The sequence below is a fragment of the Strongylocentrotus purpuratus genome, unplaced genomic scaffold (genome assembly GCF_000002235.5).
Source record: "Strongylocentrotus purpuratus isolate Spur 01 unplaced genomic scaffold, Spur_5.0 spur5_scaffold_7, whole genome shotgun sequence".
NCBI lineage: Eukaryota > Metazoa > Echinodermata > Echinoidea > Camarodonta > Strongylocentrotidae > Strongylocentrotus > Strongylocentrotus purpuratus.
In genome coordinates, this window is record NW_022145613.1 from 22,282,108 (window position 1) to 22,300,483 (window position 18,376).

Genomic DNA, 18,376 nt, shown 5'->3' on the forward strand with positions numbered 1-18,376 from the left:
TTTGTTAAAAAAATGTCGATGTAACTTTTTAATTCTTCGTAATTTTGTTTACTTCACTTCAGTGCAGTGGATCTCTCATTTACTTGTCATTCTATGACGTATCGTTTCTTACCAAGCCAATAGTTGCTTTCAGAATTAATATGTCGATTGCTTCCCTTATAATTATTGGCATCAAGTTGATTCCATGGATCTCAGGAGTAGGCCCCTACTTAACTAGCCCTCCGGCCCCTGCCCAAAAAATACATATTGTGCATCTCTCATATAGATGCACTGTGATATCACTTATCACTCACACCCCTGTCCCTCCTATAGAGTACAGTAGATCTCCATCTCCTCCCTCCCACTCCTCCCCCCCCCCCCCCTCTCTCTCTCTCTCTTCGCTGCTCTCTCCTCTATCTAGCTCTTTCTGCTACCCCACAGTACCCATCACGATATTCGATTACCTCAGTACAGTAACACCGCGATCATTGACGGGTCGGAGAAGAGAAAGGGGCGGGAAGGGGTTGGGGGAGGGGGTTCACTCCCCCCTCCGCGCAAAGCGCGGAAGCTTTGACCTTTCATTAATTTATTAGAGTAAGAAGACGATTCGTTGTACCATTCTGGACTCTTGTCTTTGTCTGCTCCTTTTTCTTTCTACACCCTCTCCCTGTTTTCTCTTCTCTCTCTTTTCTCTCTCTCTCTCTCTTTTTTGGCAGGCGGATTTTTTTTTTTTTTTGGGGGGGGGGGGGCGACCGCCCCCTGGCTCGGCATACAGATACACATATCAAAATTTACTTCGTGTATATTTTACATTACTGGAAGTTCAGTTGTAACAGGTCAAACGTGTACTGTTTTGTGACGAAACGACCATTTCAATATATATCTACATGTATTTCTATCAATAACTAATTAATATCTCCTCAAGAAGTGAACAGAAAGAAACAAACTTTGAACTTCAAAGAAGTATGGTTCACACATATTCCGAGTAAAAGCACACTTGTCATTTAGTTTTTAAAAAACGACATTCCACAGCTATGAGAAAGTTTATGACGTACTTACCGGTCTCTTGCACGGATAATTAAACAGAGAGTGTAACTGTTATAAAAGGGGCAGAGGTATTAGCCAGATTCGCTCCTACACTGCATCTTGGGCAGGCAGAGAAGTCGCCTCTTCAAGCCTCTGGGGTTACATTAGGTAAGAAGATTATCCTTCTGTCAAGTTTGATAATTATTGAGATAATTAGTATTATGTAGATGTATTCTGATGTTGTTTTATAACTTTGGTATTGGTCTAAATGATAATTTGTGCTGAATTAATATGCATTCTGTAAGGTGCAGCATATTATCTGTTTAATCATCAGTGGGTTGATTTCTTTAGTGAGTTAAGCACTTGATTCTGATTTAGTAATAATAATTTGAGATGATTTAAGATGTCATTATGTTATGTTATATTAATTGCAATCTTTGGGTGATATAGTTATATCATATGTTGAGGTTAATTTTGCATAATCATATTTTGCGTAACAGTTGTAAAGTGACATTTTAGAGAGTTAATAGTTTGCGGTTATAGTCAATGAATTATGATAAGTTTTGTGTTTTGGAGTGAATTCCACAATGATATCTATTAATTATTACTCCTTCAGGTGTTACCAAACAACATGTAAGAAGCGGGTACCATCAGAGGCCAGATTGTCAGGGTGAGTGGTAATCATACAAACCACTAATTCAATGTAGTTTTAATTGTAAATTATGTTTCATTGTTTGATAAAGTTCACTTAATAGTTGTAATTATTTATTTGTTGGGAGAGCTATCGATAATGATTGAAGAACTTGTTTGTGATTAGATACTGCTTTTTCACGCAATATTGATTAAGTTTTAATTAATGGAGTATAAACAACCTGTTTATCAGTAATTACTATGAGTCGGCTTGACGTCATATTGTTAGAATTCGTATCTTGGAGTTAATAAACGAATAATATGTTTATTGCTATTACGTGTGTTTTCAAACACGTTCTTGTTTCTATTTGATTGTATTACCTTTGTTTATTTAGGTTTATTTTGCCTTGTAACTTGCATCTGAAATACAACATCGAACCACAACACAAGGAATGGTGTAACGTGTCATATGTACCAGTTTCCGCGTGTCATTATCATGATTATTATTTTAAGTATTTGGCGTCACCTGTGCCTGGGAGGCGACAAGCGGAATGACAATCTCTAACTGATGGGGGTGTGCAGGTGGACTACTACACCGGGGTTTCCTGATCAGAAATGAATTTATTGTTTCACACAGAGAAAGGTTACTCTTTCGGACAATTCAAGGTTTTTTTTTCCTTTCTCCTTCCTTCATTACCCTTTTCACTTGGAATCAAAAGATGAATACAACACAAGACCATGGCCATTAAAAAGGGCTTACTACCTCGTTTAAATTTTGAGTTACATTGCAATTCTTTGTGTGATTCAATTGCCTGAACACCTGGGAAACGCTAGCCTCTTCGACTTGCACTTTTTTTAAAATCAAAATAGAGAATTCAAATTATACTCCATTTTTATTTGTATAGTTTAGAAATTATAGTGCGAAATGTTATCCATGCTTCAAAGTTAATATTTGTACTAACACATTCGACTATACAGACTTTCGCATGGTGTGAAACAGAAGTAATATCTATTATTAATCCCAGCCGGGGGAAAGGTGGATAGTACCCCCAAAAAACATCTACGCTGAGCCGATTCAAGCCATTTCCAATAATTGATTTGATATCATCTCTTCTGGATTATGATTTTTAATGCCTAATTTGCGTTACCGAAAGACCTTGCATGCACGTTAAAAGAATTTCCGTTTGGAAATTTGCCAGCACTGAGAACATTATCATGCCGAAATACTTTACAAAAGACGCCTTGAATCGACCAATCACAGATATGCATAACTAGTACCTTCGTATCCACCTCCCACCTGCCAACAAGGTTGGGTTTCCCATGAACATTAGCCCTTGGTTTTCCCCAGGAACCAAGTAATAGTTAGAAGTATTATGTGTTTGGTGAACAGTTTGAATGATTCTGTTTATTTGCCTTTCGTCTACAATAGTTTAGCACACAATGAAATCAGGGTTCAACGGTTAAGGGGAATCGGTGGATGGTCCCCTTCTTGTATAGTTCATTTGTACCATGAGGGTTAAATTCATATCGCCTAAAAGATAAATTCATATCTCATTCTAAAGTAGGTGGGGGCATCTTCATGAAGGGCACCTATAAAATACATGAATGAAAGGATTGCTATGCCAAAATGAATGGACGTTTTGTATCATATACTGTACTGCATTTATTTAATACATTCATCGGTCAGAAACTGCTTTACAGCAAGGACAACATTGATTATTATCCTCTTTCTACGGCTATATTCAAGTAATCATTGTTGTTTTTTCGTCTTTCTAGACGTGAACATCATTCTATTTGCAGGCGAATGAAGCAAGCAAGGTAAAACAGAAACCAGTCCCGCTAGATTTCGAAAATCAATATAAAAGGTTATTTTTATTCAGATTAATTAGTTTGTTATTAGGAAAAGAGAGAGAGAGAGAGAGAGAGAGAGAGAAACAGAGACAGACAGATAGACAAAAGTGGAGAGAGAGAGAGAGAGAGAGGCAGAGACAGAGAGATATATATATATATATATATATATAGAGAGAGAGAGAGAGAGAGAGATAAAGAGAGCTAGAGAGAATGATTTAGGATTAAAAAGTTATGAAAAATAAAGGACGTTATTGATACCCACTATGCAGCTTTTCTTCTGTTTATATTTCTTTCATGACTTGTCATACATTAGGGTTGATTTCCCCAGGAAATATTTACAGCGAGCTCGCATGGCGACCAATAGAACAATATCTTCAGGATTATGAACAAGCCAAAGGCCGAGACGAAGAAATGACATCCTTAATTAGAAAATTACCCCACCCCCTCTTGTGCCTTTCACATCATAGTTCTTTCAGTCTAACGTGCTCATAATTGGTACGTCCTGATAACAACATTCCTTTTGATTTCTTCTGGTATCACAACAAAAACAAATACACTACAAAATACAATTTTTTAATTACAATAGTTCCGCCTGGAAACTATTTCTTGTTTATAGAACAACATTAGAAAAATTTACAAAAATACACGAGTTATTCCTTCATCCTAATAGGCCAAAGATAACATTAACAATATCGTTACTTCACGAAATGATTATGTGAAGCATTATTTTCAAAACTAGAAATACACACGTTGAATAATAAGTATGCAGATCCTTATTCTCATATTTTCATGAGTACAGCACATGTTAATATTTATAAGTGTATGTTTCGTTAAACCATTTTAATATTCATGTTCCATGTGAAGTTTCCTAACAAATAAATTTTAGTTCACAAATTAATACCACCTTATCATTTCCCTCCATGGATCTTGATTACTGTTTTGTTTTGTTTGGGCTCCTAAGGGGGCATTCTGAGTAATATCAAGGTTTAAAAATTCCAGTCGAAATGCCTTATCGATATGACGTCACGATGGAATATACAGATATAATACATACACAAGTCATGTACATTTTTTCTAATCCTAATTATAACCTAAATATAAAAATATCTCTCTTTACAAAATATTCACTCATCGGTATATATACATATTAGTATTCTCTTTGATCCAAAGAGATACAAACCGAGTGTTAATGGTTATTATGTATAAGTGTTTATACAATCATACAAGTAATATACAAATTGAATACAAATGTTCTTGGCAGTAAAAGCATGTATCTAAACATTTAAAAAAAACATCCGTCATGTACGATCTCTTTGGAATGATATGTTTTCATGGTTAAAAGAAAAAAAATATTCGTAATGTTTTGTTCACTGGAAGAATTTTTTTTGGTACCCTCATTACCAAACATTATTATTTTGTCAATACAGTAGAATGCAAAACATTATTCCACTATTTTTTCGTTCTTTTCTACGAGCTCTTAAACTTTTAAAATATGGAACGTTTAATTGCTTTTAAGAACAATCGTCTCGATCGTCGTAATAGGAAATGGCATATATTTTGTTCAGTAATTTACTGATTCATTACAAAATAAGAACGAATACGTTTCAATCAATCGACCAACCAAAAACGACTGAAGCTACACCCTTTATATCTAAAAGTTATACAATTCAAAACAAGTTAGTAATGTGCAATATTTTGTCGTTATCTGTGAACGAACAGCAATATTATCGGAGCTTCACAAGAATGTAATTTCGGCTTTTGTTAATGAATTCTATACCCTAACGAGTAACGACAATTTGAACACTGGCATAAATGATGCAGGATGAAGCCGGCATACGCCCTCTTTCCCTCTAAATGCCAAGAAAAAGTAATTCTATGCAACCTGCACTTGGATTGATGGCACAGGGGGCTGCATTGCGCCCCTTCCCCCGCCAGCGGAAGAGTTCGTGTACACATCAAATGGGTGGCTTTTATAACCAAACACCGAGTGTGATAATTAGAGATATATTGTTGCATGAAATAATTATATGAGATTTATAAGGCGCCGAATCCACTTGAAATAAAATTCTCAATGTGAGCTAATTGTCTTGTGAAGGAAAAAAAGCAATCGCATAAAAGGATCTGCATTATAAGAAGAGGGACAGAAGTACGAAATATAGAACATACATACATACAGTGTGATGTAACTGTGTTTGTTGGATAGGGTCACTACTTCGAGCAGCATTATGTATTTTTGTTAAAAAGTATCTCTGCATAGGGTTCTGTTTTCACATTCAAAGCCAACAAAATGGTTTGCACTGGAAAATTTGATTGTGGAAATCTTTTGTAATACGGAAAATGATGGAAATAAATAACGCGATCGCAAAGACGCCCAAAATAACTAAATATGAATAGACGTTACCATCACCTTTTGATATTTGTAAACATTACAATTACGTATTAAGCGTAAAACTAACATGATTTCTATCGGATATACCGTAGGGCATTGAAATTGCCCCGAGTTGATTTGTCGAAAGCTGTTGCGACCTTGTCGAAATATCTCCATACTTTTTTCTTCATTTTATTAGCAGACTCCTTAGGTGTGTGTTATCATTGTTATATATGGTGAGCCCGCATTTCCGGTAAGTTTAGTCTCCGAGTTGTGAGTCGTTCCAGAGGGGCTGGTACCGCTGTCTAACCGGCAATTCTTCCTCATCCACTCTTCAATTGGCATCTCATTCATCATGCTCAACGGCCTCTGTGTAGAAATTACAATATTTGATAGGTAAAGCAAACCTGATATTTCATTGATAGCGCCCTATCGAAATGTTAGCAAGCCGTATATATTATCATACCTGCGAAGAAGATACGATAACTTAAACTAATTAACCACAAAACACAATAAGTTAGTTTCAGCGAAATATGTCAGTCTCCATTGTAAAGAATATGTTGATTTTTAGCTGGTGATTCTTAAAAATTAAGGCCGGTGAGCAGAGACGGACTGGGACCGACATTCGAATGGGAAATATCGATGTGACCGGCCCACTCAACCCATAAGATACATATCAATCGGCCGTCAGACCACAAATTAACCGGCCATCAGGTCTGTTCGCCCCTGCCGATGACTACAGTATTTTCTACCCAGTCTATTTCCAATCGTTATCTAGAATGTACGGAGGAGACAGCTTTGCTGGCAATCTTCAGTGCATTTGTGTATCAAAAAGACGAGTTGTGTTGAATTTCCTATCCCTAAACAAAATAAAAACAATACATTTTGATACTCGTGCTAGAGATAAAAAGGCGACTTTAATGTAGCCAAATTCTACTAATGGGGGCTAAAAATTAAAGTCGTTCGGAAAACCCCCAAAACAACAGGAATTTAATTGCTGGCTATTCCGTGTTCAATATCTTCCTAGTTCCAAAGACTTATTTTTTCCCCGTTGCATCAACCGTTCATGAGAGTAATAAATTATTCTTTCATTAGTATGATTAACATGTCGGTGAGTGTGTAATAGATGAACACCACATTAATGTTCACACCCAATGACGTTCTTTAACCCGTTTAATTAGAAAAGAATATATGTACAGGTTGAGAGGAGCGACCATTTAGGAGGGGGGGGGGGTATCAATAGGCCAATGTCATCAACATCTATCACCCCCCAGACAGCGCTTCTCATTATACTACTCACCGTGACTGGTCCTGAATCCGTATCATCATGCTGAACACTTGTGTAAGTGACGTCATTCTGTAGATGATGATAAAACGGGAGACATAACGACAGGGAAAAGTTAGTATATTTCTTGAATGCAGGGGGTGTATTTTGAGTTGTACAATATAAAATGCTCCAGCGACAATTCCTTCATGGTCCATTTCATATACGTTAACATAACCGAATGTTCAACTTCAAGTGTTGTTCAAACACTGTCTTTATACCTTACCCGAACCTTAAATCTAATCTATAACCCTGCAAGTTTCAACTCGAATTCCCCAACCCTATACAACTTTGAATATGTTTGCGAGAGAGTTACGTCCCCACATATGTTGCTTTCCACTAAGTAATACGTAACCACCTCAGTAGAATAAAGAAGTTCATAAAGATCCAATTCTCACGCATTTTGAAGATTTCATGTTTTGTATCATGTAGATTATTGTAATTCACTACTCCGTGATATGTGAATGACATATCTTAACTCTGAACTAATAAGAATCGCTGAAATAAATGTATGAAATATTTCATTCCATATACTATTATATAGAGACAACATGACTATACAATTTTAATGACATACATGAAATTATTGTTCAGTAAATAATCTGGAAAATCCACCTCTCTCTCGCTCTGGCAATTTTGATATAATTTATAAGGTGTAGGGGTATAGTGTCACCTAAGGAGATGGGGATGATGTCTATTTCAGGAAGAAAAACAAAAATCCTTTTTTTTTTTTGGGGGGGGGGGGGGGTTCGCAAGCTAACCAAGTGAGTGACCAAAACAAGTGTTGACAATTTTTATCTGCATGACATCCACCTTTGATGTATTATTTACGAAGACATAGTAGCATGATACTTTCTTGATGTTGGGATAAACATGTATACTCACATCAGTGGTGCGTTGAGGATCACCATCAGGCAAGACACTGGAGTAGATAATACCATCCTGCAAACAGAAATATAACGATCGGAAAATGTTAAGAAAGAGAACGGATAAAGAGAAGAAGTAAGAAACAAAATGATATTCGAATGTTTTGAAAAGTACACGATTAAACGGACGTTAGGATTTTGGTCCAATCGTGCAAGAAGTATTTGAAAGAAGACGTAAATTCTACTTTCTGGCTTTTCAAGATAGTGGCCTTGTTAAGAAATATTTACCCATCTGATCTTATTGCATGAAATGATTACATAGCACGTCTCATCATGCGGCTGATAACCTACCTGATTCATGTTTGACTGAGAAGAGAAGCGTGGCGGCATAGGATGATGTAGAGGAGGATGTACAGGTGATTGACATGGGCTTTCATCGTTAATTGAGATGTAGTATGGGTCATCAACGGGTATCAGAGAGGGAGGCGATGGCGATGTTATCTGTCTATGACCACGGAGAATCGCAGTATCCAAAGGGTTTGTGGTGATTTGGATATTAGTCTCGAGATCATGTCGCTGCCTCTTTCTGATATTCTGTTTCCTCCTTCGAAGTAAGGCGACAGACACGATTACTACGACGATGATAAGTATGACCACTACGGCAATGACCGTCACCACTGTGGCGGGAAATGCAGAAGTCTTGGATAAATCGACACGCTCTTCTCTTTCCATATCAGGAGCAGATACTGTATGCGATTCAAAGCTTACTCCGGGTTCTTCAGGACAAATGTCATCGCGTCGTATGCCCAGGACCAATCTTCCTTTGAATACTGGAGGGGATGAACATCGGGCATTGTGTGAAGTATCGAGCGAGCCATCAAGAACATTGGTGGATGATGCCTTAGACCAAGCCAGGAAAGGTTCCAGGAAACAGTCGCAATGCAGGGGATTGTGAGTGAAGTTGACTTTGGTTTCATTGGGTAAAGTATTAAATGAAATGTTTCGTGTCGATGTTAAGAGATTGTTCTGTAGCTTTATATCTCTGATATTACTGAGATGCGATAAAGCGTTCTCTCGTATTGAACTGATTCTGTTGAATGAAAGATCTAACGTATGAAGAGCGCTTAGGAATTCGAATGATTGTTCTTGGATTACAATGAGATTATTGTGCTGGAGATAAAGGTTCGTCAGTCTATACAGGCTCATGAAGTCACGGTTAGATAAATGCGAGATGTTGTTGAATGAAAGATACAGCTTTTCAATGTTGATGGCGTTCTGAAATATACCGGTTGGTACTTCTGTCAAATTGGTGAACTGAAGATCCAACACAGTGAGACTCTCTAAACCTTTGAATGCAAACAGGTTCGGGTTGACGAGAGGGTTCCTTTTCAGGTATAGTTTGGTTAAGCGGCTGAATCCACTAAAACAATTATTTGGTAAATAGGAGATATTGTTACCTGTGAGATAAAGGGTCTCGAGGGAACTGTCGATGCTGAAAGCATCGCAAGGTGGTGTGTTTAATCGATTGTCTTCAAGGGATAAAAACTTCAATTGTGACATATTCCCAAAGGCCCTAGGTTGAATCTCGTGAACGCTAGCATTATTCAGGAACATGTAGAGGACCCTCGGCATCCCATCCAGGATACCTTTCGTCAGGATTGGAAGATGATTCTGATTCAGATGGACTTTCTCCAATCTGGAACACCCTTCGAAGGCTCCTACCTCCACTGTCATGTTGTTTCTCTCCAAGTACAGATACTTGAGGCAGGTAAAGTTTCTAAAGGATCCTTGAGCCAACTTTGCCAAGCGGTTGTCCTGCATCTGAAGGGTCTTTGCATGGAGACACCCTTGAGGAACAGACTCCAGGGCCCGACCTTGACACTCTGCTTCTTTACCCCACTCGTCGAAGTCGCAGACGTCCGAACACTCTTGGACGACCGCTTTACTGTCATCGAGGTAAAACAGAAGCACCAAAGTCTCCATCAAAATTAATGTAGGGTCCACCATCCTGATGCAGGAATCTGTAGACAAACGAAAAGGTATGTTGTATAAGAACCCCCTTTATCAGAATTTAAAAATTGAATTGAATTAAAATACACGAGGCCTTTGCGAAGCGAGCTATGCGAAGAGTAGTCATTCGCGAGAAATACGATTTACACCGAAAAGATGATTATACGCACATCACAAACAATTCGAAATAGTTTCCTAAAATTGTTGCTCATGGTGATGCAAGAACTACATATAAAATCAGAATCTGCAATCTGGGAGCATTCAGCAATGGCGCGTCTAGTGGGGGGGGGGGGGGCTACCCTGGCCCCAAAAAGAAGACGGTCCCCCTATCCCTTGCGCAAGGGGGGGGGGGATGGGTGTTCATTCGGCGCTAAAAGTTTTCTCACGAATTTGGAGGAAAAAAAGGAAATTAGTGCTCCGTACCTCCCCCCCCCCCCCCGCTTATTCGCCTATTTGGCCCCCTTCCCTGTCGCCACCTGGACTACAGCCATTATATTTATTTATTAAACTTGTTTTAAATGCTTATAATTGATTTGTAATGTTTTGTTGGAAACATGAATAAATTTGAAAATCTTGAAATCTTGAAATATTCTATATATCTTTCTATATTTTCTTTCATGATGTAATCAATATAACAAAATTGATAATAAATTAGAATCACCTTTTCTGATACTAGGAAATATAATTTTATTCAATGAGTTCAAATTTGTAACTTATGGACGGTTACTTATCAATTATTATTATTTCATTATTAGCATTATTAGCATTATTAGTGGTGGAAGTAGTAGTAGTAGTAGTAGTAGTAGTGATAGTATTTATTCTTACTGTTGTTATTCTTATTATTTTTGTTATAATCATTATTGTTATCATTACGTTACTTTTATTCTTCTTCTTAATATTACTTTAATAACTAGGCCCGGGAGGAGAAAAATGAACTGAATTACTATGACCCGTGTCTGTCCTTCCGGTATAACTGATTGGGATTTGCAGGTGTAACACTATACTGTCGTCCCCTCTTCTCTTCATAATGTATATGCGAAACGTGTAGAATGAAGATTAAATAGGAAAAAGCACCAGGGGAACATCTTTTTAAAATTTCTTTTATTGCTGCATCCTGTATTAAATAGGAAAAAGCACCAGGGGAACATCTTTTTAAAATTTCTTTTATTGCTGCATCCTGTAATAATACCTAAATAGAACATTAGTACAGAAATGTATTTTCTACCTTGGTTTAGAATTACCCCATTAAAATTCATTACATCATTGGGATTCCCCCTCGCATTTTATTTTTCTTCTTTACAAAGCATTTATTCACTAGAACTCGACGCGACGCGAAAAACATCTTTTGTCTAAAACTAGTGGACTAGTGGCCTGAACAAAAAAAATGTTGTTTTGCCCTTTATGTAGGCGCCAGAACCTGGGTCGGTCGGTCGGATTTTTTCCATATTTTTCTTCTCCCCCCCCCCCCCCCTCCTCAAAACAGCGACCGTCGCCCAAAAAACTCGCTCGTTTCTAGCTGGTGCAGTGCATGGTACACTGTGAAAAAGTTGGGCAATATTTTTCAACACTTTGCCCAACTTTGTGCCAATAGTCAACCCAACCATCTATTGGGCAATATTTTCGTATTTTGCCCAACAGCTGGTCAAGATTTTCTTAACAAGTGGGCTACCGTAGTCGGGCAGTTGAAGGGTCAAATCTTTGCCCAAATTTTGGTCAAAATACGACTCAATTATGCACGTGTGAAGTAGGGTATTTACGTTTACCAATACCACTGGGCAAAATATTGCCCAATAGATGGTTGGGTTGACTATTGGCACAACGTTGGGCAAAGTGTTGGAAAAATATTGCCCAACCTTTTCACAGTGTATATATATATATATATATATATATATATATATGTACACGAGGCCGGAGTCTACTTGTTTACGCTAGCAGGATTTCAAAACTAGGGCAGAAGACGAGTGAGAATTTGGGAATAACTTGATAGTTTTATGCATTAAATCCCATTTAAACAAACAAAATACATATTTTTGTATTCATTAAACATTTTTTTTCTTTAAAAAAGGTTAAATAAAAACTTTATTGAAAAGCTGACAACCTTAATGTTTTTTGTTTTGTTTTTTTGTTTTACATAATTATAAAAAACGCAATCTTTTTATGGCATATTCTGCTCATAAGTATCTGCTTGCATGGTGGTGTAGATATACACTAGGTTTACGGTTACACCATGTGAGAGAGAGGGGCCGGATTGGAGGATTGGGGAGTCCTGAAAATTAAGGACTGTCGATATTTTTTCTTTCTTGAGTGTGTTTTCAGGACTCCCCAATCCTCTCCCTCTCTCTCACTGTCTCACATGGTGCAACCGTAAACCTACTGTATAAAATGGCATATGTTTGCGACCGTAATGTCAATCAATACAACAGCTGAGCAAAATATGAGAACGAATCACTTAATCAAATATTAGAGTTCTGATGAAGATTTCTTGAGTGTGGACATTTCTTGAACAGAGCTATACCCCTTACATGACTGAATCAAATATAAAAAACGTAAAGTGTTCTTTTAACAAACCATCACAGAACCCCACAAAACATTCTGTTCATACAGGCATGCAAGAACCACTGAGAACGGACAGACATAGTAGAAATAAATTATAATAGAAATTGTACCTTGTATTTCACGTGAACTTAATATGAATGAGTAACTTAAATGCAAACATTATTTCGCACTGTGTTCTAATAATTTGGGTGGCGTTAAAAGCACATCCATGCAAATGAACATATCCTGGCAAAAATACATCATAAACAATTGAATATGTGCATAAAAAGTCTAAATTAAATATAATGTATAGAGTAAAGCATCGAGAGACATATACTATCACGAGAAAATATATATTTATAAAAAATCTGAATAATCATTTTTGTCTTTCTAACGACAAATTGCTATCGCTCAGCGTCCACACAGTTGAGACCTTACATATTCTACTCTGTTTGGCGTTCATTGGATTTTTGATATGTATTAAAGAATAGTCCTTTCATTATCCATAATAACTGCTATGCCAGCTTAGTAGGGCGGCATGAACAGACACAAGTATGAAGATACGAGGGTGTTAATGAGAATCCAATGGATGAATCAGGTACTAGTAGACCACTGAGAGTTTAGCAGTCTAGCCCAACTAACTGCTGCACAAGACAAGGGCACTATAATATCATGTCGTGACATGTCGTTTTTGGTAATGGTGACTAATGTCAAGGTGAAATGAAAATGAGCGCCAAATGACACTTACCTTTGCGAAATGTTAGAAGACGTGAGCAGATGAGACCACAAAAAAATGAACGTATGAAACCGATGCTTCGGAGCAGAGTGAGTCACCCACGCGGTGTTAACATCTTTTTGTCCCTGGTTCAACTATAGACGCGGTTAGGTGAACTGGGTTTTCCCCGTTGCGTGAGCAGCGTGGCTAAATATAGGTCCTTGGTCTTCCCCACACAACTAAAATAAACAAATTATGTATCACATCGTTTTCACTTTCGAATTGCACATATTGTACATATAAGCAGCCGCATGACACAATCATGACCAATAATAACATTTCGTTTTTGTGTGATGATAATGATGGAGGGAAAAATCTCGCTAAAGAACAAAAACAAGGAAATAAACGAAAATGAATGAATAACTAAATAAAGATGTTTCATAGTGAAATATGATAAAATCAAAATTAAAAAGAATAAGATTTCAAAATGACTGGTTGGTGCGATTTACTCGGAATTTCTGAAAGACTTCATGCATGGCTGATTGTCAACGAAACGGAGTTAAGTTATTAACAAATTGGAGTCCGTATAATATATTTCGCACTGAATAAAATGTGCGCGAAACAGAACCAATAATGAACGATTTTCGTAATCGATTCCCGTAGGAAAAAAATGATGCTTATCACAACTGAGCCATAGAAAAAAAAGCGTTCTATTTTCTTCTTTCTTGTTTTTTTTTTATTTCTCCTGTATTCTCCACAAGCTTTTATTATTTGAATCCCTGTTCTTTCAATTCTGCTTTGAAGTTTTCCCCTTTGCCCAAAAGATTTGTGATGGTTGATTATGCTCAATATAGCTCCTTTTTGCTGCGGGCTTAGTCTCGATTCATACTTCTTTTCTTACAACATAAAAATATATTCTTCACCTTCTACCTTCAAATAAAACTAATTATTTTATAAAGATGCTCTGTTTTGCTTAAAGCTTATCTGCCGTAGTTTACAGGAGGGATTAGACTGCCCTGCAAGGTCACTGGACAGGTGGTTATCTCATCAACTCAGCTCTCAGTTAACATAAGAAAAAGAGGATCATGGGGGACCAATGGTCACCGATTAGGCATTGTTTGTTATATAGAGGGCGCAAGTAGCTACAAGTAGTGCAGTGGGCCTTTAATAATGATAATAATAATAATAACAATAATAATGATGATAGTATAGTAACATTTTATATAGCGCTTAATACCAGGCGCGGATCCAGGATATTGGTACGTAATGGTGACCAGCAGTGACGTAATGCGGGGGGGGGGGGGGGTGGGTGCAGGGAGGGGCGAGTTTCCCCTCCCTCCTCCGCGAAACGCGGAAAATTTGACGTTTCATTAAATCGTTAGAGAAACAAGACGATTCGTTGTACAGTTCTCGACTCTTAATCCTCGTCTTAATTCAGTTTTCCCCCTCCCGCGCGAAGCGCGGAAGCTGTTAAGTTTCATGAAATCATTAGAGAAACAAGACGATTCCCTGTTTAGTTCTCGTCTCTTAATCCTCGTCTGAATTCAGTTTTCCCCCTCCCGCGCGAAGCGCGGAAGCTGTTAAGTTTCATTAAATCATTAGAGAAACAAGACGATTCGTTGTACAGTTCTCGAATCTTTAAATAATCCTCGTCTCAATTCAGTTTTTCCCCTCTGGCGCGAAGCGCGGAAGCTTTCGATTCATTAAATCATTAGAGAAAGAAGACGATTCGTGGCGTTCTCGAAAACAATAATCGTCTGAATTTAGTTTCTTCCCCCCCCCCCCCCCTCCCGCGAGAAGCGCAGAAGATTTTACGTTTCATAGAGAAACAAGACGATTCGTTATACAGTTCTCGAATCTTAATCCTCGTTTGAATTCAGTTTTTCCCCTCCCGGAAGCTTTTATGATTCATTAGACTATAAGGGAACGAGGACGATGCTTTGTACCGTTTTCTACTCCTAATCTTCTCCTTTTTCTTCCTACGTCCTCTTCATTTTGTCTCCTCTATTTTTATCTTTTTTTTGGCCGGCGATTTTGGGAGGACCGCACCCACCCCCCCCCCCCCCCCCCCCACCCTGTCTACGCGCCTGCTGTCAGATAAACACATTTTGATACCTTGTCCGACCCCGAAAGCTCAGGGGTTTAAGGCAATAAATTACGGTCAGATAAGCATTAAGGGGCCCGCCTTAGGTGGTATGGTGGTATGGTATGGTATATTTTATTTATTCACGGTTAAAAACATAATACAATTGTGCCCGCATTCAGCAAAAGCTGTTTTTCAGCAGGGCCGTGATTACATATAACAGAAAATAAAACAATGAAAATACAATTTACAAACAAATATGCAAGTTATAATAAGTAAACATATTTACAGAAATTTAAGTACAACATAGAATCATAGTGATAAAGTGAGGGGAAAAAAAAAAAAAAAAAAAAAAAAAAAAAAAATTATCTACGAGATGGAAGAAGTGAGCAAATATCTTGAATTTTACTAATCTCAGTGTTGTAAGATTTTAAAACATTTATAATTCTGATATCGTTGGGTAGGGTATTAAAAAGTTTTGATGCATGATATAATGGACTATGTTGAATAAAATTAGTGTGAGGTCTTGGAAGGGGGATTTGTGAATTTGCGTAACGGAACCTATAGCTTACATTAGTATTAAATTGGATCAATGACGATAAAACAGGTGGACCAAGATTATGTAACAACTTAAATATAGTAACTAAAGCCTGTTTGACCCAGTATTCTTTTAGCATGTCAATTTCAAGGGTTTTATAAAGAATTTCAGTGTGATATCTACTATTCACTCCAAGTACAGATCTCAAACACCTATTTTGTAGAGTTTGAAGTTGTTTTAACCGAGTTTCTCTACCGTTCATCCAAATCGTGCTGCAATAAGCGAAATGAGGCTGAATTAAGGTTTTGTACAGTATTAATGCTATCTTTTCATCTGTGAATTGTCTCATTCGCTTTAGAGCAAAATATGTCTTTAAAACCTTTTTCTTTACATGGTCTATTTGTGGGTTCCATAAGAAATTACAATCAAGCAAAATCCCAAGATATTTGCATTCCATTACTCTAAGTAATTTTTTGTTATTCAGACGAATATCAATATTACAGAAACGACTCAAATTTGACTTTGAGCCGGTTAACATGACCTGACATTTGTCAACGTTAAGCAACAATTCATTATTTGAAAACCATTTCGTAGCTGATTTCAAATCATCATTGATTACTTTCTCTAATATCTTTGGGTCTTTTGATGCAAAATACATGCAAGTGTCATCCGCATACAGAGAAAGGGAACATTTGTTGATTGATTTATATAAATCATTCAGAGTGATAATAAACATCAATGGCCCAAGGATACTTCCTTGGGGCACTCCGCTTGTTACTTTCCTGCTCTGTGACATGCTACCGTCTACCAAAGTGCATTGTTCCCTATCATGGAAATAATCCTGAAACCAGCATATTGAATTTTGATCAAAACCATAATATCTTAGCTTTTTAAGCAAAATCTCAAATGATACAAAATCGAATGCTTTTTCTAAGTCAAGCGTTACAATACCTACTACATACCCATTGTCTAATTGTTTACAAACATCTTCTGTGAGAGATAAGAGTGCAGTCAAAGTCGAATGTTTTGGGCGGAAGCCGTGTTGGTTATGACATAATAGTTCATTCTTTGAAAGGTAATCATACACTTGATTAAACACAAGTTTTTCCAGCACTTTAGATAATACAGGTAAGACCGATATTGGCCTATAGTTGCAGGGATTAGCTCTATCACCACCTTTGTGAATAGGCGTCACCCGGGCCTTTTTCCAGACACAAGGAATTTTCCCCTTTCTTAATGACGCATTGATGATATGAGTTAGCGGTTTAACAATGTATTCAATAGAATCTTTTACGAAACTGGCTGGTATTTGATCGAGGCCAGTGGCCTTATTCCTTGCAATATCATGAATACATTTCAAAACCTCATTATCTGTAATCTCTTTAAACTTAAATGTTGAGTTTACTTGGGTCATATACTGATCCATATTACCACCAAATATTTTGGTTCCTTTCCGTTTAGATGGTAAATCTACAAAATGATCATTCAAACATGATGCAATATATTTTGATCCTGTTATTTCTTTTTTGTCAATAATTATCTTTTGAAATCCGCTATCATTGACTTTTTTAGGTATGATATGTCTCAATGATTTCCACATTGCATTTAATTTACCTTCATTATTCGAAATGCTTTCCGAAACATATCTCTTTTTAGATTCCCTAATCATTGATGTGACAGTATTTCTTAGTGTTTTATACATCACCCAATCATTCGATGACCCTGATCCTTTAGCTTTTCTTTTCATTCGATCTCTTTCTCGCATTCTACTTAAAATTTCATTATTCATCCATGGTGAATCTTTATGACGAATTCTTTTTCTTCTTAATGGAGCATGTTTATTTAAAACTAAATTGAACTTAGAGCTCCATCTTTCAAATGCACTGATTGGATCAGGGTCAGAAAGTACATCATCCCAATGAACATTACAGAGATCCAATTTAAATTGAGCTAAATCGAATCTTTTCGTATTACGATTATACATGTACTTATGATGTGTTTTCATGGTTCTTGCTCTACCAAGATTACATACTGTCATAAAATGGTCGCTCAAACTCAGAGGGATGACATCGCTAAAAGAAACTTTCTCATGATTAGAAGAATAAAACACATCAATTAGTGTCTCAGTCACACAGGTTACTCTTGTTGGCTTATTTATGTATTGTTTTAAATCATATTCCTCACTTAGACGCTTCAGAATTTTCGTTTGACTTGACATAGGTCTTTTTGATAAATCACAATTTAGATCCCCAAAGATAATAAAATCCTTAGAGGATGACTCTAAGAGTTGTAACAAAGTTTCAAATTTCTCGAAGTGTGCATTATGGGAATTTGGTGGTCTGTACCAATAAACTATTAAGAAGGTTTTTGCTTTGGTAAGCAGATCTCCAAGCACATTAGTTCCAAACCGTCAACAAAGAATTCATATTTTATACTGAATGGTACGGTGTC

The 18,376-nt window shown here is 37.1% G+C and overlaps 1 protein-coding gene across 1 annotated transcript; it reads right to left on the bottom strand.

The window, feature by feature from the left end:
- Positions 1-4,417: 4,417 nt before the first annotated feature.
- Positions 4,418-13,630, bottom strand: LOC577973 (leucine-rich repeat-containing protein 15). Its single transcript, XM_778169.4, has 5 exons — positions 13,338-13,630; positions 8,396-10,065; positions 8,064-8,120; positions 7,155-7,211; positions 4,418-6,223 (listed from the first exon to the last, which is right to left on the bottom strand). The coding sequence occupies exons 2-5, from the start codon at positions 10,049-10,051 to the stop codon at positions 6,062-6,064; spliced, it is 1,932 nt and encodes a 643-aa protein (XP_783262.3). The 5' UTR covers positions 10,052-10,065; positions 13,338-13,630; the 3' UTR covers positions 4,418-6,061.
- Positions 13,631-18,376: the final 4,746 nt, after the last annotated feature.

Coding starts and splice junctions, on each gene's coding strand:
- LOC577973 (XM_778169.4), bottom strand. CDS start 10,051: ATGGTGGACCCTACATTAATTTTGATGGAGACTTTGGTGCTTCTGTTT. Junction 7,212..8,063: donor ATCCTCAACGCACCACTGAT/GTGAGTATACAT, acceptor CATCATCTACAG/AATGACGTCACTTACACAAG. Junction 6,224..7,154: donor CGGATTCAGGACCAGTCACG/GTGAGTAGTATA, acceptor ATTTCTACACAG/AGGCCGTTGAGCATGATGAA.